The sequence below is a fragment of the Photinus pyralis genome, unplaced genomic scaffold (genome assembly GCF_008802855.1).
Source record: "Photinus pyralis isolate 1611_PpyrPB1 unplaced genomic scaffold, Ppyr1.3 Ppyr1.4_LG7, whole genome shotgun sequence".
Taxonomy (NCBI): Eukaryota; Metazoa; Arthropoda; class Insecta; order Coleoptera; family Lampyridae; genus Photinus; species Photinus pyralis.
Genome location: NW_022170738.1, coordinates 13,629,660 through 13,653,361, shown reverse-complemented (window position 1 = coordinate 13,653,361; position 23,702 = coordinate 13,629,660). Strand labels below are relative to the sequence as shown.

Sequence of the window (23,702 nt, the reverse complement as noted above, 5' to 3'; positions counted from 1 at the left end):
GAAACGCGTCATTATTGGCAGTGGTGCAATAAAACAAAAAAAGTGACATCGTCTCTTCTGTTTTATAAGTCAAGTCGACATAACTGACCAGCGCAAAGGGAATATGATGACGACTTCCGTGGCGTGTTATGCTATTTCCGACCACCGTTATATTCTCTCCTCTTATTATTTACTCGTAGATTTGAATGAATGCTATTTCAACCAAAAATTTGTACCCAGAAGGCAGTTATTGTGGAAACAAATTTCCAATTTTTCAATGTAAACGCCACCTTAAAGATACGAATTTTTTTTTGCAAAAAATATCTGAGGAATTTCGAAATTTGTATATCTTTAAATTTAACAAATGAAATTATTTAGTCGGATTTTAAACTTTGCCAGGCGTTTGCAAAATTATTTTGCGACAAATTTGAAAAAATAGATTTGGGACACGCTTAAATTTTGATAGGATATAAAAATCAATATTTATAGAAGCAGAACCAGATAAATTTCCGTTTAAATTTTATGAATTCCAAAACTTTTATAAAGCTATTATCTCCTCCCAGCATCCGTACACAGATGCAAAAAGATTTTATAATGATACGACAAAACTTATTGCCATTATTGAAGACTTTCATCACCTTCCCCTCCACAGGAAAATTAAATACAGACTTACAATAATTTCCAATATAACCAAAGGAAGAATAAGAGAAGAAAACCCAGACCAGCTGACTGAGGAATCATCATCACAAAGCTCTTGCTTTGATGATGGAGACTTTTACTAGCTGCCAGAAACAATTAAAACAATCCCAAGAAATACTAAAAAATTCACATCTATACCCAATAATCTAATCCTACAATGGAATGTTAACAGTTCCCGTTCAAGATTTGCTGAAATAAAACAACTAATACAACTATATCAGCCATCAATACTATGCCTCCAGGAGACCCGCACAACCACCACAACAAGAATTTATCTTAATAATTACGTAGAATTCAGATACGATCATCCTAATGGATTAAATGCTTCTGGAGGAGTAGCTATATATGTACACAATAGTATATATTCTAAACAGATACCAATTAACACCACTATTCAAAGTGTTAGTGTTGATGTGCACTTACCTGGGTTGAGTAAGGTCTCAATATGTAATCTATATATTCCACCGCAAACAAAATTTACTTCACTTGACATAGACAGAATAGTCAATCAAATGAGCAAGCCTCTTATTTTATTAGGAGATTTCAATTGCCATAGTTCTTCATGGGGAAGTAGAAGCAACTGTAACCGCGGAAAACAAATCGAGAACCTATTGCTGAATAATTCAGACATATGTCTTTTGAATAATGGAAATCCAACCCATATGACGGCCGCCTCTGGTGCACTGTCGGCTATTGACCTAACAATTGCATCCACATCTATCTTTCTAAAATTGGAATGGAGCACGCACCATGATCTTTGCACTTCAGATCACTTCCCCATCACTATCAAATTTAATCTTCCGATAAATACTGAAGAGAAAAATGGTTATAACATCAATAAAGCAGACTGGTCCAAGTATACAAACAACACACAAACCATCAACGCAGAAACAAATTTGCTTTTAGAAGACAAATTAACTAGATTCTATAACACTATTCACACCGCTGCTGAACAATCCATTCCAAAACGCCAAGCTCATACAAAAACGCAGGTTCCTTGGTGGACTCCCGAAATTAAATTGCTGATAGACGAACATAAAAGTCACCTCAAAAAGTATCTAAAGTTTAGACGAATAGAAGATCTCGTACTATACAAAAAATTCCGAGCAAAATCAAGACTAGAGATTAAGAAACAGAAGAACGAAAGCTGGATGAAATTTATTAAAACAATCGACAACAACACTCACTCCGGAATCATTTGGAAAAACATTAAAAAAATAAAAAAATCTCAAACTGATCAAGAGTCAACAGAAGTCAAAGCAATTGAAAGAGATAACAACATAATAATTAACAAGCAAGAAATAAGTGAAGAATTCGCAAAATATTATCAATACACCAGTAATAATAACTTTTATTCAAAAAATTTCCAACAATATAAAATGCAACAAGAACAAATTCCTATTGACTTTGACTCACTGGGCAATGAAACCTATAACCTTCCAATTACTGAAAAAGAGCTTGAAGATGCAATACTCAAAACTAGGAACTCAGCTCCCGGTCCCGACAATGTTTATATGGAAATGGTAAAACACCTACATAAAACAGCTCTAGATGCTCTCCTTAAAATTTACAATGAAATATGGAATACCCAACAGATACCAAATAGCTGGAAACATGCAATTATAATTCCCATCCCAAAAAATAACAAAAATAACTTAAAAATGGTAAACTATCGCCCTATATCTCTGACAAATCATCTAGGAAAAATTCTTGAGAGAATAGTCCTGAAAAGATTCTCGTGGATTATTGAATCCAAATCTCTCCTAAGCGAACAACAAAATGGCTTTAGAAACAATCGATCCACTATGGATAACTTGATAATTCTGGATACAGATATTAAAAATGCGTGGACAATTAACCAAAACCTAAATGCAGTTTTTATAGACTTCGAAAAAGCTTTTGACACAATCTGGCGCAACAAGATCCTTCGTACACTACATGAATGGGGAATAAGAGGTAACCTACCAAAGTTTATTAGAAGCTTCTTAAAGGATAGAACTTATTCAGTAAAGATAGGCAACAAATTATCTCAAACCCACAGCCAACTCAATGGGACTCCACAGGGTGCAGTGATAAGTGCAATGCTTTTTAACATTGCTATAAATGACATTGGGAACTGTTTTCGAGCACCAATTAGCTACAGCCTTTTTGCTGATGATTTGGTCTTCTATATAAGAACTTCAAACCAAGAATATGCTGTGAAATCCCTACAAGAAACGATTAATCTTTTACAAGAATGGTGTGACCAGAATGGTCTTAAAATATCTACAAACAAAACTAAATGCATATCTTTCTATCGTTCTAAACCACACAAACTTAAAATTAAAATTGGAGATACCCCAATTGCTCAGGTGAAATCACACAAATTTTTAGGACTATTGTTTGACGATAAATTGACATGGAAGCTACACTTGCATAACCTGAAAGAGAAATGCATGAAGAACATGAACATCCTGAAAGTTATAAACAACAGCAACAAAGGACCAAATCGCTCTATGCTGACATATTTATATAATGCAATCATCAGAAGTCGACTAGATTACGGATCCATAATATATAACTCAGCAACACCAAACGTTCTAAAAACTATTAATGTGATCCAAAATAATGCGTTGCGTATTATCACAGGTGCGTTTCGCACCACACCTATAATAAGCCTTCACAATGATGCTGGAATCCTAAATCTTGAAGAACGCAGGAAAACATTGGTTATAAAATTCCTCATAAAAAGTTATGAACGTAGAAAAGAAATAATATTCTCAAAAACTACTTCAAAATTTTATGACAAACTCTACTCAAATAAAGAAAATCTTCCATATCCTGTCCATTTAAAAGCAAATTGCATAATGTCAACATTGAAGTTTTCTACCTATCTCCTAGAACAAATTATTCCGCTTTCCACTCAAAACCCTCCTCCTTGGCAAGAAAAACTAATTATTGTAGACTTTACATTAAACAATAATAAAAAAAACAGTGTTCTAAACAGTGAACACGTTCAACTATTCCGGGAACAAATGTGCCACAAATACAGAAATTATTTGACAATTTACACCGACGGATCCAAAAAGGATAACTCAACATCATGTGCGTATTACATCGATCAACAAACCTATGAATATAAACTTCCCCGAATGAGCTCGATTTTTTCTGCAGAAGCCATTGCCATAAAACTTGCAATTAACCACATCGCCGAAAATCTAGACACAATGCAAAAATATCTAATCCTGTCAGACTCAATAAGCGTACTGAAAGCCATAGATAACATCAACAATAAAACATCTTTGATCACCTCAATCCAAAATTCGTTAGTACACCTAATAAAATCTAAGAACGCTAAAATATCTCTAATGTGGGTCCCATCACACATAGGAATTAAAGGTAATGAGATAGTGGATAGAGCAGCGAACCGTGCACATGAACAAGGTTTTCGATACAATGTATCATCAAAGGAAGATTTGTGTTACTTCGCCCAACAACTTCTCTGGGAAGAGACAAGACTAAGGTGGTTGTCACTGACTAGCAACAAACTTCGACAAGTGAAGGAGTCAGCATTGGAATGGAAAACGTCAAACCAACAACACCGTAGATTGGAAATCCTCCTTACTAGGATAAGAACTGGTCACACGGCCCTCACCCACGGCTATCTGTTGAGGAGAGAAGAGCGGCCAATTTGTCAAACTTGCAATGTCCCAATCTCGATTGAACATATTTTAACATCATGTAACGTCTATAAGGACTATCGTGAAAGATCAGGGATACAAGGTACTCTAAAGGATATCCTACAGGACTGTGAAGAAAAGGTGTATAATTTAGTAAACTTCCTAAAAATGTCAAACCTCCATAGAGTAATTTAATTAACCCTCTGTAACTCCATTTATGTAGCACTATGTAAAATGTAAAATAATACCAATTTAAAGGCGTAATGACCAAAGCAGTTAAACACGCCCAATAAAAAAAAAAAAAAATGCTCTTAATTTCGGTGGAACATTCTATCTGCGGCTATTCTATCTGCACTTCGATCATGGTACTATGCCTCGCCTTTGGAAGTTCGATTTCCCATGTAAACAAAAATTCCAAGGGTGACCCGACAGCCACTCATTTTTGATCGCATAATACCATGGTCGAAGTGCCCACGTTAACACCCTCAAGGATGCAAACGCCCGAGTACATACTATGACTAAAGATAATTGCCCTGACTATATTAAAGGTGGAAAGTCAAGTCAGGAGTTTACCTGACAACTAGTTTTAAAGTGTGATCAAGTTTTTCCACATTTGAAAGTGCATAAAAATAAAGCAGGTTTCATTTAAAAACATCAACTTTTTAAGGTTTGAAGTTATTAAAGTTAACCATTAGTTTTGAAAAACCCTGTAGAAGGGCGATCAAAATTTGTCACGCAGTATCAAGTTAGTACTGTCGAGTCATAGGTACAGGGCTCAAAATAATAGGAGTCAAACGTCAAAAATTTTGAAATTTCTTGAATACCTAACTCGAAAACCTGGGTATAGGTAAACGACGTAGATTTTCATGTAAATTTCAAAAATGCAATTGTTCTATTTAAAATAAGAAAGTTGCTATCGACATCCGGTAGAACCGGAAGTGAAACGATCATGAGAATATTTTCTTTCGAAATGCATATTTTCAGATTTAAATTATTAATGAAAGCCGGAATACTTTTAGGTAACGGTTTACGTGAAACAGCCTGTATTGACCCAGATCCCAGGATTTTAAATAACATTTGCATAGGGCAATGGATATGGTTTAGCCGTGTTTTGTTTCACACACTAGAAGTGAACGAAATGTGGATGCGAACTGTAGTAGGTGTTAAAACATGACTCATACCTATCTACATGTTAGCTGAAACCCTGGGACCAGATACGTGTTAGGTGGTACCGACACTTCATGCTCCCTCTGGTGGAGACCATACGAGCAAGTTTAGAACAAAAAAAGCTGCAAATGGCTGTAACTCTAAGCTGTATTTGAATGTCTTCAACATGTGACAATCTCTTGCTTTTCCCCTAATTTTTGTTCACCTCATCAGCGGACTAAGAAGATGTGGCCTTCAACGTCCTTAGTTTTTGGCAATAATCCCGCATTTAGTAATTAATATTTCCATCTCAATTTGATATTATGAAATTTTGAAAGTATTATTTGGTTTTGACGTATCACCTTCACCGCTATCTCCAGACCATGACAACGTTATTTATATTATATATTATTAATAATAGGTTTTTAGTGTTATTTTAAAGAATTTACTATTTTTTTGATTAAGGGTTTGAGTTCTCAAAAAAAAAGGTATAGATAATTTTACGGTACACCTTTTTTGTTTGAATCCTTTTTCGATAACTCTTACCATTTTCTCTAAAATGCCCACGGAAACAGAATGGTACTGGAAAATGGCGGCCATTTTGATTGACGTCATACTGGGAATAGATACGTGTGGGGTAGGAATCAAAATGAAAGAAAAGAATAACAAAATAAATGAAATACAAAACAATATGGCGCCCAGGTTTGTTAAATTATAAAACGTCAGCGGTTCAGCATTAATTTATAATGCAAGCACATTTTCAAGTTCAACAAATGAGATCACGAATGTTGGCTGAGGAAAATGTTGAACATTTAAATGTAGAACCTCGTCTAATACCTCAACTAAAATATGCTCCAATTACTCGTGTCGATGCGGAAAGATGTTTCTCTGTGTATAACCACGCACAAATTTTAAGATGGACCACTTGGAACAATACTTGTAATTAACAAAGTTTCAATAATTTGTTTTGCTTTAATTTTTCAGGCATATCTTCATGCTTTTTTGCCATATATACAGAGTGAGTTTTTTTTTTCATTTTAAGCATTGGGATCTCAGAAACCGTAAGACATAGAGATTCGGTTAAATGAGGAAAGAGTTGTCGTTTTAAGAGCTTATTCAAGATATGTTTTTGTTATTTTTTTAAATCCGCAGTTTACTAGATACGAGCGAAAAACGGATTTAGTGATTTTTCTTTTAAATGTTGTAGAATCGATATTATTAGAAATACAACAAAATGACACGAATAAAAGTTTTAGTCAATTGAATGCTTAACATGATGAACATAGTAATTTCCTTCTCGATTTTACAGGTTTTGAGTAATAATACAACCTTTAATTTTTTTAAGTGGTAGTCAGAGTTGTCTTTGACATTTTTAAAAAGGACATATTTTTCACTTTATAACGATATAAGGCTTGCTAATTGTATTTTGTTAAATAAACGCGCTGCAGGAATTTTCATATTATTAATCAAACAAAATACTGCTACTCATTGTTTTAGTTGAAAGATGACAGTTCTGTAAATACAATTTAAACTTAATATGGTCGAATGTTTTATTGTTTGTAATAGAAATAGTGTTCGTGCTGTCGAACGGTACCGACAATTTTACCAAAATCGACGTCAACCATCTCTGCCGACGTTCAACAATGTATACCGAAATTTGCGTCAGTTTGGTTCCTTTTCGAAACCAAACAGGGCTGAACGCGTTATTAACGAGGAAATCCAAGTAAATGTATTGGCCTACATTGACCAGAATCCTTCTACTTCGACTCGGAAAATTGCAGCAAAGCACAATCGTGAGAATTTTGAAGAAACATAAATTTCACACATTAGTATCACTTATCAGTAGGACCGACACTGCATCCAGGAGAATTGTCTTTAGCAATTGGTACAATAATATGATTCAACAGGATCTAGAGTTTTAAAATCAAATTTTATGGACCGATAAAATCAGATTTACCAATTGCGGTATGTTCAATAGGCACAATGAACATTTGTGGATGCAGGAAAATCCTAGAAGACTTCGTGAAAGAAGGCCTCAAAGAAAATTTGGATTTAATGTTTGGCGCGGAATTATTGGCTCGCGAATTCTTGGACCTTTCATTTACGACGCAAATTTCGCACGCCATAGCGTTATCTCAATTTTTTACAGAATGAATTTCAAAATATGTTGGATGAATTAGATTTGGGAACACGGTGTAATTTACGCTGGTTTCAACACGACGGTGTTCCGCCGCACAACCAACTGCAAGTAGAAGAGCCCCTAAACCAACTATTTCCAAATTCTTGGATAGGTAGGAACGGGCCGGTCCTTTGGCCACCAAGATTGCCAGATCTTTCGATTTTAGATTTTTTTTCTTTTCGGTTTCCGAGATCTCAAAGCTTAAAATAAAAAAAAACTTACCCTGTATGTGCATTTTTGACGTGTTTTCATGCATATAAGTCCGGTCCCTAATAATAAGTAAAGGTAAGGGGGCAAGGGGACAACGTTAATTGTTTAAAAATTGTCCGTAATTTGCACCGAAATTTCGTGCGTAGCCTTAAATTTCGTCAATTTCTATAAAACATAGGCAATGCCATTTAACAAATGAATTCTGCTCTCTAAAATTTCCTCACAAGAATTTCTTCATTGATCAACCACACTAGCTCAGCATAATTAATTTCCTTCAATCTGTTTTCTGCCCGATCGAATTATACTCTGTGCAATTATACGTTTGGTTGATTGGAATAAAACTATTAATATGCGCGGCTGCATGTAGTTATAAAAGACAATATAGGTAAAGAGAAGTTTTCAAAAACATTTAGTCGATGGACACAATATGTACAATATTTTATAAGGATAGACGAGTACCTACCAATACTGTAGGTACAACAAATGTCAATACTGTGCGCCTTAACGCGATAATAATTGCTTAGTGCTGTTTATGTCGTGGCTTGAAACAGACCCCCAGAAAATGCCATTCATTGCAGCGTCGCCTGTTTCCACCAAGTGTCCGTAAGTGTGAAGTTTGGTTCCATGCACAAATTTAACTTTGTTACCGTTTTCATGTTGGTGTGCAATCCGTACTTTACATCATGCGCCTATGACGTGGACGGTAAAGGAATGCAAGTAACATTGCGTCACGTGGTGGAAAATGTGTTTAAAAAAGACAAAAACTTGCGGCAGACTGTTAAGGATTACAAAAATTATTGCAAGAATGTCCTGACTGACACTCACGTTTTTATAGCTACTGACGCCCCTCTCTTACTATTACCGAAGGAGACATTCAAACAAGATTTTGTTGTGTTCATCGAAAGCTATTTAGGGCTACAACGACTCTTGAGTAACATTAAGGAGAGGATATGGACTGAATTTTTTGTCGGAAAAACGCATCTACTTATGGTTTCTGGTGAAGGTACCAATGTGGTTAACATTTTACGACTGATGCGGTTTTTCGCAATTGATAAAGTTCAAATTTTTACGTATAAAAGCAAAGATAAAATGCTTCGTGCAACTAAGTTTGTTCATATCACAATTTAACCCAGAGGGAGTCGCTGAATTTGGGTTGTTTGTATAGTTGTGCACTTATTGGTATAATTACACGAAACTGTTTTAGGATTACACATTTTCCTGCTATGAACATTCTTATATCTCGACCTCAATTACATGAATTATTGATTTGGGATACGTGTTGTTATTCTATTGCTTGTAAGTTCATTGTCTTTCCTACCTATTGAATTTCACAGGAGGTTTACTTACAGTAAGTATTTATGGAGCTATGATAAGCTTTCGCCAACAAGCATCCCTCCATAAGATGCTTGTTGTACAATTGAAATGGACAAGAAATGTTAGGTACGTTTCTGAGCTGCTGAGATGCTGAAACAGATCATCAAATATTGCTTCAATCATGAAACTCGGTATCTAATATTCTTTCAAAAACGAATGGTCCTAGCCAAAAATGCAAACATTAAGATAATTGTGTCTAATGATACAGTTTTTCACAAAATTAATTAGTTCGCCACGACTGAAGTGACCGAACCTGTCACTGCCTTACTCAATTATCACACTTTATTGCAATTTCCAGCCAGAAATAATTTTCACGTACCTATCGCGCTATTTTTACATCAAGACGCGTAATTAACTAGGTCAATAAACCCCGGCGACCATTAATATTATTTGGAACCGTCCCCTTTAGAAAATTGCAACATGTTCGAATTAACGATCAAAAAACGCCGACACAACGTAATCAAATCAGTCAATTGGGACTGCCAAGTTATATATTAAAAAAAGAAAAATGGAAGCGAAACCGATGCGAGGAAAACGAATTCTGCTCAAATATACGGTTCTCGTACACATGCCAAATATTCCAATTTTGATGTGAAACTAAAGACGTTTTGTGTTTGTAGGTAGTTCGGAAAATAGAGATTCGCCCACCTCGAATCCGGCCCACAATCCGGCGTTCGCGGTGGATTCGACCGACTTGCCCAATGACGAAATCCTGCAATCTTGTACGTTCGTCGGCTACCAGAAGAGCGGAAGGATCACGCCGCCGGCTACCACGATACCGCGATTTAGAAAGTACAATATTGAAGATTTTCAGTTCTTGAAGGTGCTGGGAAAGGGCAGCTTTGGAAAGGTGAGCTTGGAACAGTTTGGAACGGTTCATCCTCAGCCTCTTCCTTAGGTGTTGCTGGCCGAACTGAAGAATACCGAGTATTATTATGCAGTTAAGTGCTTGAAGAAGGATGTTGTATTGGAGGACGATGATGTAGAGTGTACGCTTATCGAAAGAAAAGTATTAGCGTTAGGAACTAAGCACCCCTATTTATGTCATTTACTTTGTACGTTCCAAACAGAGGTAAGACGACTAAGGCAAAGAATCGTAGTTGAAACATGTGTTGCAGTCACATCTGTTCTTCGTAATGGAGTACCTGAATGGTGGCGATCTCATGTTTCACATTCAACAATCGGGAAGATTTCAAGAACCCCGTGCGCGTTTTTACGCGGCAGAAATCGCTTCCGGTTTAAAGTTTTTACACAGCAAAGGAATCGTGTATAGGTAAGTAAACAGTGTTACATCGTTTACAAGTCATACGAGTTCGTTGTTCCAGATTTGCGTTTAAATTATCTTTGTTTTTAGACGTCTCCACCATTCATAATTTACAGATGTTTTCCCTTAGTAGATGTGTAGGTTGCATTGCGTAGATTAAGATATTCATTTCCACACCAGAATGAATTTATGAATATTCAAATGGAATTTTCTTTGGCAAGGTTTCCATTATGTTTACATTTCCCTTTCTAAACAATTTTTAGATACTTTTTCGATCATCGCTATGGATTTAATTCTCTATTCAGGTACTTTTCATTTCCCAATAAATTTCAAAAGTTCTTTATCGAACACAAGATCAGTAGATATTGTTTCATGTAGGTAATACATTTATAATTGTGACATTACCAGTCACGACCCATTCCAGAAACATATCAGGAATCATGCTTTAAAAGCAATAATTTGCTCATTCAGCGGTTTTGGATACAATTTGACTCGGAAATTAAAGTTTTCTTCCGTGCATAAAGAACCGCATGGCATACTTGATGAATTGATCTAAAGTTTAAATTACACGTATCAATTTTTTTCTCAATTTTAAGTAGGTACTATATGATGAAAAAAGAGTTGCTGTCGATGGAATTTTTGTTGACATGGGAAATCGTTCTTTGCAAAACGATACAAAAGTAAACATTAAAAAAAATAAACCAAAATGGGCGCAAAATGCCGGTGAAATTCTTTGGAATTTTTGTTACTAAATGATTAGTTTAGAGACCACCTCTGTAACAGAGCTGGGCAGAATACTTTCAAAAAGTATTTGAATACTAAATAGTAAATACTTAACACAAATCAAAGGTATTTGAATACTAAATACTTTTACGTCCAGCACAAGCGAATACTAGATACAGATACATTGAAAAGTATTCAAATACTTAAAAAATAAGTATTCAAATACTTTAGAATGTATTCGAATACTTTCAAAAGTATTCGAATACTTTCAAAGGTATTCGAATACTTTCAAAAGTATTCTAATACTTGTCACTCAAATACATTAAAAATTTAAAATAGTATACTAGATAAAAGGCTTAATACTAGGTACTTAAAAAATTCAAGTTACTTTGTATGGGGTTAGCTTTTTTTATATTTCTATTGTTATATACAAATTTAAGGGGAGTAAAAGCGTATTATTATTATTATTATTATTATAGTATTATATAGGAGGTACCTACCAGGACCTTTCTTATTTCTATAAGAATACGCTTACCAGTTTTCAAAGCGATCGTACGTCGTGCACATGATACGTACGCCTTTCTGAAATTAATCCTAGCGATTTTGGAACAGATCCATTTTTGACCATCCGTTTGTCCGTGTGCATGATAACTTGTTTAGAAACGTGCGATCGCTTTGAAAATTGGTACACATGGTCTTAAGGATATAAGAAAGGTCCCTATTGTTTTTAAGTTACGTAGACTATCGAGTTCGGTATTCAGATGTATCGGATTTTTATATTTGATTTTGTGACAATGGAAACTTTCCCTAAATATTTCTAAATTGTTCTCAAATATTTGAATAACTTAAAAGTACTGCCTTTTTTTGAGACCGGAAAAAAATTGTCTGAGATCGAGATCGATCGAGAGTCCATAATTTCAAACAGTTTGAAGATTGGGCTACTAGATCAAAAGTTACAGCCCTTTGAATTTTTTTCGAAATTGGTTTCTGGTCTATAACTTTCGATTGAGAAGTCTGATCGAAAAAGTACGAATTGTTTTGGATTCTACGCACCAAAATTAATAAGAAAAAGTGTTTTCCCGAGAAATTTTGGTGTAGTCGATTTTTGGTAAAAAAGGAAGGTTATACACTGCCTTTTTTGAGGCCCGCAAAAAAAATTGTCTCAGATCGACCGGAAAAAAAAATTTCTTATAGAATGTGGCCTGTAGAATCCATAATTTCAAACAGTTCCAAGATTGGGCTACTAGTTCAAAAGTTACAGCCCTTTGAATTTTCTTTCGAAATTGGTTTCTAATAGTCTATTACTTTTGATTGAGAAGTCTGATCGAAAAAGAACGAATTGTTTTGGATTCTACGTACCAAAATTAATAAGAAAAAGTGTTTCCCGAGAAATTTTGGAGTAGTCGATTTTTGGTAAAAAAAAGGAAGGTTTAAGTATTCAAATACTATGCGAAGTATTCGAATACTAAATATTTGTGAAAGTATTTGAGTTACAAAAACAAATACTGCTTCCATAAAAGTATTTAATTACAAAGTATTTGAATACTTTAAAGGATTTGAATACTAAAAAGTATTTACAAAATCGAATACTGCCCAGCTCTGCTCCGTAATATATGCTTACAAAATCAATATGAAAAAGCAAATTTTTTCAAAAATCTTAGTGAAAAATGTACTTCAAGGTTAAGTGGGTGCAAAAGTTTGGCGAAGATTTGAGGCCCTTTTTTTGGGTTTCAAACATTGACATTGACTCAAAATTGCATTATGATGTAACTCGTGTTTTAAATGATTGGAAATTGGAGACAGTTTGGCACGAATAATGAACTGTGTCAAATCGAACACGATTATGTGCAAATCCGAAGACAAGTTGAATCGAAATTTTCGGAAAAAGTTACTTTGTATAGGTAATAGACCCAAAAAAATTCCTTTTAAAAATTCAAAAAAATGACATCAAAAGCGAAAAAGTGCACTTTTTATTTTTTGAAAGTGAAAGTGCACTAAAAATCTACGCTATATAATGCAAGAAGACATTTATTATATCCGATCACAATAAGGGATCTATATACGGGGTGTCAATTTTAAAACTTGCCATATTTTTCAAACTAAAGAAGATATTGAAAATCGCGCAAAACCATTTCAGGGATATCGAGGGGGAACCAGAATGACGTTATAAGTGACAACCCCCCACCACCCTTAACCTCCCTCTTCAAAAATCCTAAATGGCAACCCCATACTTGTGACACATCTTTGGAAAGCTACTGAAAATTTCCAGTGGTACCAATATTCATTAAGACAATTTAACAAAAATTTAATAATTAACAAAAAGAAATAAAAATTAAGCCATGTCTATGTTCAAGATTTGGTCGCTAAATTCGAAGAAACGGGATCTGTTATCAATAAAAAAAAATTGCTTAAGGAAGCAGCCCAGGTTGAAGTTCTTGGCCAATTTGCCATAAATCCCTCAATGCCAACATTTAGTTTTTTTGTTAATTATTAAATTTTTGTTAAATTGTCTTAATGAATATTGACTTTATTAGTACCACTGGAAAGCATTTTTCAGTAGCTTTCCAAGGATGTCACAAGTATGGGGTTGCCATTTAGGATGTCTGAAAAGGGGGGCTGGGGGGTTAAGGAGGGTGGAAGGTTGTCACTCATAACGTCATTCTGGTTCCCCTTCGATACCCCCGAAACGGTTTTGCGCGATTTTCAATATCTTCTTTAGTTTGCCGACTGCAAGTTTTAAAATTGACACCCCGTATAAGAGAACTTTACCTGTAGCATGAAAGACAGGAATTAAGTTTAGGTCAGATTTCGCGTGGTCTCAAAAACGCCAGAGCTCCCAGCGATCGAGGGGGGTTAGGCTAGGCCAAGAACTTAGGTAAAATAAGCTTCTTAATTCGTGACAACAACTGCTATTTTAAATGCCAAAATAGTCAATGACATATTGTTGGAAAGGTGCCAATTTTCCGAATTTGTTTAGATTTGATCGTTCTCTCATTGCATACGCCGCTAGAAGGATACTCAGTCATCAGTCGCATCATGCTAACAATATGTAGAATGTTTAGAAATTTTAAAAGACACAATACTGGAAGGTAATACAAGGTTTAGTTATGCAGAATTTTATGCCGATTAATTTTCCGTTTTAAAGTTGTTTTGTAACTCCACAAATAGCGAAGTTATGACCAAAAAACCGAAAAACGTCACTTTCGAAAATGTGCTGGCTCTCTTTTATTTATATATCAAAAAATAATTTTAACAAACCCTTAACGAATTTTTCTTATAGCTTTCTGACGGTGTAAAGTAAAATTTTTATGACTTGTGGGTTTCGTGAAAATCACATCAACTTTCTTATTGCTTATTAACGCCATATTGTTTTTTTACGTCATTCGGTAGAGAAAAAGAGTATAGAACGAATGAATTTGATTTCAATCACAATCAGCCATGCCATAACAAATAATTTAGGCCAAAATTCAAGGTTGATTCCTAAACGAATCAAGTGCTTAGTATCACTAATTTTGTAATTTTTTTCTCTATCAAGTGACGTAAAAATCCAATATGGCGCCCATAAGAAAGAAGAAAGTTACTGTGATTTACTCGAAATCCACGTCATAACAATTTTATTTTAGCACATCAGAAAACTGAGAAAAAATTAAAATTAACTATTAAAATTAGTCAGCATAAAATTCTGTATAACTTTGCCCAATTAAGCGATTTTGCATCTCCTACGGTTTACGAGATCCCCATACCCCAATATTACATAATGATCGTCCAAACATCAACATTTAGAAAAATGCGCAAAAAATTACCGCCCACAGAGAGAAGGAAGGGTATTCTAAAATGTGTCATTTTTCCTATAACGTAATTTAAAGTTTTAGGCGCTAGCACGATATTAGAGAGGAATTTTTCCGAAAACGGCGTCTAAAATTTAATTTTAATTATTTATGTGAAATTTGTTTTGTTTCGCTGTTGTATTTCTTTAATATGCTTAAATCATTGGAGGAACTTTGCACCCCTCCCTCTTATTGTTATATCTGATAAGCAAAAGTTGTGAAGTGGATTATTCATTTCAAGTATTAATTTGATGGCGGTTTAAAATGTTCAACAATAAAACAAAAATGACTCATCATAAAGCCAACGTTTTGAAGTTTTGATGATGACAAATTGAGAACGCAGTTGAATGTTTTTAATTTATTGGATAAGGGCGCAGTCAATTGTTTCAACTAATCAACAAGCGATCATGATGGGTATCTAGAGTGCCATGTCGAAATAAACCTGGCAATGTTTTTCATAAGATCTTATGCAAAGTATTGCATTGCTGAAATGAAATTCATGGCGCGCAAAATAATCCTGTACAACTCTTGGGACCCTGTATATCAAAATTCTAAGATTTGTAATTTGAGTCACCGCGAATTGAAAGGTTAATTATTCGTCCCGTTAATTAGACCAAATCAAATAGTTGTCGGTTTACAAGTAAACAAGCAAAGTAGTACTAAGTTTAATGAAAAAACTCACCCTTGGTGTTTTTTTAGTACGCATACCAAAATCTATGATCAAAACGCACCACCCGATTTGAACGCGAAACACAAACTACCTTTAAGAAACAGGTAAAATGTAATCTTTTGCGAGTGACGACACCGTTTCTCCGATAACACTGATGACCCCGGCCAATGGAAACTTGTTTTATTCGATTTTGTATTACATTTTTGGAAACCTACGTTCGCGATAACATATTTCAAGCAAAGTGAATCATTTTAATCTACTAAATGAAGCACTCGTCAAGTTGTTAAAATTACAACATTTTTGAAAATATCCCAATCCTTACCATAATACTGAATCAGCTAAAAAATATTTTATTTTATTTCTACATTTTTAAGTTCTCCTATTCCTGAACCCAAATTTGAACCAGCAATTCACTGATGTACGAAATTTAGTTGATTTTTGATATTTGTATTTTGTAAGTTTCTAGATTATGCCATTAGAAAGATGTTCGGCGAAAGTATTTGATCCCAACAGCAAATATGACGTTCAAAAAATTGAGAGTAAAATATCAAAAGATCTCAGTATAGTCAGTACAACACTATACAGGGTCAGGGACAATATTAGCATTGTAGGAAAGTAGAAAAGATACGTTTAAAAAATGTACACACAAAGGTTCTCGACCACAAACTACTCTTTTTTTTAAAATAATGACAGTTTTCTAATACTTCCAACCGGAAGTAGGTATCCAGTTCCTTATATTAATTGGAAACCCTCAGCATTCCCTCAGTTTTTATTTCACATTTAGATTCTTGTTTGAAAATTAATGTCAGTTTACCAGACAATATCTATGACCATCTCTGTTTTAGAGATATTTATTTGTATTTGAAGAAAAAAATTGACAGTTAAAGCGGGGGCTTTGAAGCTTTGTATATCTTAGTGACTATTAGACGTAAAACAATAACATTTTGGGTAAATAAAAATGCTGGTTATTCGAATGATTTTTCACGGATATTCACAATGTTTTTAGTTTTTTTTAAAAGATCAACTGGTTTTTTTCAATTGGAATGTCCCTTTTTTTAATTTCAGGTAGTAATTCTAGAGAAAATTTCGATTCGATTGATATGACATTGTCCTATCCCTAAAATTGGTGGTTTTCAAGTTATTTACATTGTTCTTCATAAAGTAATTTTTAAAACAAATCATGGTCTGTAACTACAAATCACTGGCAGATAGAATTTTTACGTTTGTGTGGACTTAAGTGTCCCTGGTGGTATGGTGAGTAAAAAAACAGAATCATAAATTGGAAGATCATTTGATATTAGAAAGGTTAATAATATGATGAGCATCAACAGTGAAGTTTAGCAGCTCAACTTGAGCATTAAGACGAAAAGTGCGCATAAAAATTCGTTTCCATCATAATAAGGCTCGACCATACGTTGACAATTATACACATAGGTAATCATCAGTCATCTACCTACTGATCAGTGTCAAAAAGTGGATGCTTTCTAAAAGCAGCGATTCCTTTGCTTAAGGAATCGATCGAGGGTGATTTAAAACATGCCTCTTGTTCTTTTTACTTCATAAAAAATTGGTTCGAAAATTGCGAATAATTATGAGTCGTAGGTACCTCTACACTTGTAAAGAAATCTGTCAGACCTATAATTACGCATCTAGACGTTACTTTCGTATGCAAAAAATCCTAATTAGGTACAATTCAATAAATGCATTGAACTGAAACCGCCAATCTTTATTAATTATTAGCAAAGCTAGAAATCAATGACATAAAGCTTGTGAAAATCGTACAAACTCTTATAATTAGGTTTTCATCGCAGTTTCGTTTGGGGAAAACATTTCTTTATGTTTAAGCTATAATTCCTCAGAACTGAGAAATTCATGTTGTTTTGCATGTAAAAGCGCTTTGAAAATTAAAATAGTGGGAGTGTTTTACCCTTTTTCACCCAAGTCAAGTGCGCGCATTTCAAATTTACCCCACAATCGCAGAATAGTAAATTCGGTCGCTTTTTAAGAGTCCTCAAATACGAATTTGTTACAGAGACCTAAAGCTCGACAACATTCTACTCGATTTTGACGGGCATGTTCGAATAGCCGATTTTGGAATGTGCAAATTGCAAATATTCTTGGACAGGATGGCAGACACTTTCTGTGGCACACCGGATTACATGGCCCCCGAAGTAAGTTTTCTATATTCTTTAATCGATAATAATTAATTATTCGTAGATTATTAAAGGGCAGCATTACAATCAGTGCGTGGACTGGTGGTCGTACGGCGTACTTTTATACGAGATGCTAATTGGACAGTCGCCCTTCAGCGGATGTGATGAGGATGAACTATTTTGGTCGATTTGCAACGAGAAACCGCTAATTCCTAGATACTTGAGTACTGAAGCAAATTCTATAATTTTATTGGTAAGTATAATTTGGAAAGTTCAGGAATAGCGTTTAACTTATCTGTTTATCTGTCTATATGCCGGACACTTCATCCGAATTGGATTTAAATTTACTTCTCAGCTTCGGCATAGTTGGGTGGCCATAATTAATAAATCGCAAGTCTAACGGCATTTAATGAGCCATTTTGGAAACGTGCGTTTATAAGGGTAAAAATGTCTGCTGAACCCGAATTCGGATGTTGCCAAGCTGATTTTTGGCTGATTTCAAAATGGCGGCCAATATGGCGGCCAAATATATAAATTTTTATGCCAGACGCATTTTACATAGTTTTTCGGATTGAGGTGTTAAAAAAACATACCTACAGGAGGCACAGAAAATTGCAAAACTTATATATTGGGTACATTGTACAGACAACACGGTAACAATATAGAGATAATTCTGACGGTAAATGTATTACCTATATTTCGTTCAAAAATTTTAACGGAACTTAAATTTCTTCATGATTCTGCTCATTTTTTTTACGATTGAAGCAGTCGCCAAGACACTTGTAGATATTTGTGCACTTTTAGTTCATAGCATATTTTATTTAAAGCCAAGTTTTTAGGAGGACTAGTCTGATCATTCGATTCTTCAGTGTCCCTTATCGCATTTGCGAAACAATATGTATGGTACAAAATGTCCCCGGCTACAGCATCATGAGAAGATGCAACTCTACGCCCTTCGGTACCTACTGCACCCACTGGAAATGTAAATTTCCATAAGAGCGCCCGCCTAAAAAACTCAAGTTGTTTTTGAAAAATAAAATTTTATATTAATAATATATAAATGTTATATTTTATAAATTTAGACCTTTATCTACAAAATGTTCGGAATATTTTTTTAAAAAAGTTTATAGCAACTGAATACCGGCTGTTTAAAGATTAGATATTTTGCACCGATTATTGCGCTAACCTGTTTTATTGTTTTGCTCTCAATCAAGACGATTTATGGAAAAAGTAAACCGACAGTTTTCTAAATAAGTTACTTCTGAACATTACTCCCAAAAATGTAATCATATTTTTTGTATATAAAGTCTGTATCTTGGCGGGCGGTAAATAAACAATTCGAGTGTAGCAAGTGGCGCCGCTGCACTGTGTCGGTGGGAACCGAGGGGTAAACCACCTAGTTAATTCGGTGTACAAATAGTACTTAATGAATCAAAATTAACTTTTAATGTAGTTAATATATTCTGTAAATGCAGTTAATTTCAAGTTAATTCAGTTAATGTAATTTAATGTGGTTAATGCTATCTTAATGTAATTAATTTACATTTAATGCCATTTAATACCACAGACAACATATACTAGTCTGTGTTAATACTACTTGAAATACTACTATAGGTAGTGGCTACAGCATGTGAAAAACCAAATTTTGAACCTGGTGTTAGATTTGCTTTTATTCCAAGTGCCTATGTATCAAGTTTTATTTAAATACTTTCATAAATAAAAAAGTTTGCAATTCAAAAAGGGCACTGTGAATGTAAAATTGATTAGGTCCAACTTTTGGCGTTGCGTATTATATGGCTAAAACTATGCCCTCGACTATGCCCATATTGAATTTCATGCAATTCGGTTTATAACTAACGGAGATGTCAAAAGGGCCATCTTTATTTTTTTACGTACATTGCCAATTCACGAACTCCGATCTATAACTCTAATAAAGAATCCAAATGCAAAATTTCATCATAATCGGCGGTCTATTCGTTTTCGAGGAATCGTGCTAATGAACAGATCTCGGGACAGATGGATAGGCACCGCAAAATTATAAACTCTCTAGGTCCTAGGAGATCGTCAATAATTTGAAAACGTTGGGTATTTAAAATATTTTTGCTATATGGTTTTATAAAGAATTTAATAACCTGTCATATTATGTAATAATACACAGGGTGTTCCATATCAAAGTCACATTTTTGTTATCATCTGAAAAATGCGATATGGTTTTGTTTTTTTAATTGCAGATTTGAATTCATTGGAAAAAATACGCAATTTTTATTTATATATATAGTTGGAAAAAACTTAAATATTTACCAACGGTTATTAAAAAGCACTAAATTTAATAACAAACAAAATTTGCCGAGGAAAATGTAAAACCCTAATTTAAATTAATTCACAGCTTTTTTGGGACACTCTGTATATCACCACAGGATATATTTTCCTACATTTTCCGAACTAGCTATGAAGTTAATTAACCAACTCTTACGTATATATAAGTAATAAATTATGGAAAACAATTTAGTACTAAATAGTACACAATACAATAGATAGTGGCGCCATCGTGCTGTATTTGTGAACTAGTGCAAAATTCGGCCTGGCAACATCCAGAATCGGATTCAGCACATTTTTTTACATCTAAAAAACCATGTGGCCAAAATGGCTCATAAAATGCCGTTAGAACTAAGAAACAGAGTCGTTTTTCGATTTGGCCACTTAACTAGCACCTTTATTCTGATCAGTCAAATCATGCTTTCATTTCTGTCTATAATTCAAAAAAGTATTTCTACTTCTTCTTGTCTAAATGATATCAGAAATCAAAAAGTTGAGTACTTTCATTGTGATTAAAAAGACAGAATAGCAATTTTCCATGCGTTTTGGGACGCTACATTATAGTTTGAATTTGTCACAAAAAATGGCAGTTATGGATCCTACCCAAACAAAATTATGATATTGCCCGCCGGACAGACAGACAAACAAAGCGCCTATAATAGTGGCTTACATATAGGATATAGGATGCGTTAAAATACTTTCGAATATCAAGTGTCAATTGTCAACAGTATCGCGGAACCATTGTTTTTAACATTGGAAATGTTTATGATTTCATAATATGGGTACAAAGTTACAAGTTTCGTTCAGTAGGAAAAGATAACTGTGATTGTATCGTACCCAGCCGTGATCGGTTGTTAAGGAAAAGTCGCGGATACGAGACTTAATAAATCTCTGCAAACGCCCTTCCTTCACGTTCCCTTCACTAGTCGAACGAATGAGGTATTTGAAAACATCAAACACTCCACCCTTCAATCACTCGGGAATGAATCCGAGATGCATTTGTTTAGTCGCCTCTTACGACACGCAGTGCCCTCTGCGGTAGGGTTATTCTTTCCCGCCCCTACACGGGTAACGGGGGTAGGGAGATAGGGAAAGCTTGAGTGGTAAATGTAGGTAGATACCTAACCTACTGTCTGTAGTTGACGATAGTAACTATAAGTATTAGGATTGCGATTTGCCATTAACGAAGTTTCAACTACTTAGTTTATTGAAACCAATGTGTAACATTTACATGTGACAGTTTAGTATGTACTAATAAACCACCTATTTTTCTTGCAGCTGTTAGAAAAAGATGCGAACAAGAGACTAGGTAACAAAATGTGTCCATCCGGCGACATCCAAGACCAACCATTCTTCAAACCAATCAGTTGGGAACGACTTGAAGCGCGATTGCTCGATCCGCCCTTCAAACCGAAACTGGTAAGTGTATCCCATCGCTCAACTCGAACACGTCCCCTCATCCTTCTGTTCCAGCTTCATCCACTCGACACGCAGTACTTCGACAAAAACTTCACCGTCGAAAAGGCCAAACTAACGCCGATCGATAAGAACATCCTGCAGTCCATGGATCAAAGCCAATTTCAAGGTTTCAGCTACACTAATCCTAACGCTACCGATAAGTAAAATGAGGAATCTCTGACAGCGGTGCCAAGTATTTTCCTGAAGTTGGTATACTTACCGATGATAGGTTGAAACCCTGTTTCGTGGAATCTCAAGATGTGCGTGGTTTGCGAAAAATCTAATAATTACCCGTGCAATTTCTATTTAAACAAACGACGCTAGACTTCCTAATAATATTAATTTTGCCTAGTTTTATATTACTTATACTGAATGAAGTACTGTCCAAGTACAATGAACTGATTATGCCGTACCTACAAGAAGTGAGAGGGATCTATGTTCTTTAGACAGCTTGATAGTTAATTAGCTCCTTCTGTTTCTAGATTGTAAATAGCGAAGAAGTATGAATTACACACACAATTTAACAACTTGTACTTAAACTTTTGTCAATAAATTCATTTAGAAGTTTACGGTAGAAATTCAATGCCGAAAGGCGCCTGGATACCTTTTCCCGGTTTCTTAATGCTTTCCCTCTTGATAGGCTGAACCTTCTGGAAAAGATTTAATTTCTTTGCCAATATTAAGATTATCCTACCTGCTTTGTGTACAGCTTCAAATTATTGCCATAGTGGTTTCCGGCCACAATGCCGATTCCGCTACTAGGCGATGGCGGTTTTACAAAGTAAGGGATTAAGCTTAAATCATAATTAGGCTTGGGTTTAACTATCTCTTGTCTCTGAAGTCTTTCTAATTCTCTCGGCTCACGGTAAATCATGCAGCAAGCTCGCATGGTGAAGTAGTAAATAAGTTCAACGCCGGATAATAAACTGAAGCCCAAGAAGAGCCCCGCGATGCCGCCGAAAGACACTGAAACGTTTATTAATTATATTATAATTAAATCACACTCGACTAGGTAAAACAGCTTGTGCGAACTTTCTACTATTAATAACAATTATTTATGTTTTTGTACGGCACGTGCGTAAAATTGCGTTTCTAGTTAACACAGAATGTGGTTTAATAAAGAAGAAAATTTGTGCTCGCATAAGGCGCCGAAAACATCAACTTTCTTTGGATCCATAAATACTATTCTTTAACGGAAATAACAAACGTTTCCTAAACTGTTTCTCGTGACTCTTTGTGATTTAAACTAATTACTTCTGCCATTTCACATCCGAGTGTAACCTGAATATACCTAGAAAGACTTGTAACGCGAGGCTAATAAGTCAAATACAGCTTTCATTAATTTAATGAAACGTGGAACAAGGAATGAGCTAATAAGTGATAATTTGGTTAATTATCGGTCTCTTGGTGAAAATCCCTTTTCTGCGAATTTCTGGCTGCGATTTTTCTTACGCAACATGTTTTAGGATTGTATGCATATAAACCAATATGCGGTGAAGCATCAATCTACTTCACAGTATACTAAACCCCACTGTATAGGTAAGTATTAGCGGCTCAACAAGTTTGAAAATGTGGAAAATACATTTTTTCTATTTCGGTGTCACAATGATGATTTTGTACAACTGTTTTCGGCCGAAAACAGTTGTACAAAGACAGTGATTATAGTCTTTTTTTTTTGGTAACTCATCTCTTAAGTTGGCAGTTACTAGTTAGTACAAGTAGGTACTTCGTTGGGTACTTCCATGTTTGAACTTCAAAATGTCAGTCTTACTACGCTGCCAACCTAAAACTTAACGGCATAAAAAGTGTTCCCAACATAAAACATGTTAGTTCTAATGTTCCCTATAGTTTCTGATAATGATTTTTTTAATTAAATTAAAGCACCGAAATAGAAAAAATAGTATGAAAAACGCGTGTTACAATGCTTTATTGTAATACTCCTATCTTGCGGACACTCGTGGGCTACGCTTCGCGTCGCCACTCGTGCCACAAGATAGTCGTATTACAGTAGGTCGCATTGTAACACTTGTCTTTCAATATACTAT

General features: G+C 34.8%; 1 protein-coding gene across 4 annotated transcripts in view; it reads left to right on the top strand.

Annotated features, from left to right (window-relative positions):
- Window positions 1-22,034, top strand: part of LOC116176551 (putative protein kinase C delta type homolog) — a 76,437-nt gene extending 54,403 nt beyond the window's left edge. For all 4 annotated transcript variants that reach the window (XM_031495173.1, XM_031495171.1, XM_031495172.1 and 1 more), the window contains 7 exons: window positions 9,867-10,096; window positions 10,145-10,318; window positions 10,365-10,519; window positions 17,763-17,901; window positions 17,948-18,136; window positions 21,478-21,618; window positions 21,673-22,034. In XM_031495173.1, coding sequence (XP_031351033.1) covers window positions 9,867-10,096; window positions 10,145-10,318; window positions 10,365-10,519; window positions 17,763-17,901; window positions 17,948-18,136; window positions 21,478-21,618; window positions 21,673-21,822 — 1,178 coding nt within the window. In that variant the 3' untranslated portion in view covers window positions 21,823-22,034. The remainder of the gene's footprint in view (window positions 1-9,866; window positions 10,097-10,144; window positions 10,319-10,364; window positions 10,520-17,762; window positions 17,902-17,947; window positions 18,137-21,477; window positions 21,619-21,672) is intronic.
- Window positions 22,035-23,702: the final 1,668 nt, after the last annotated feature.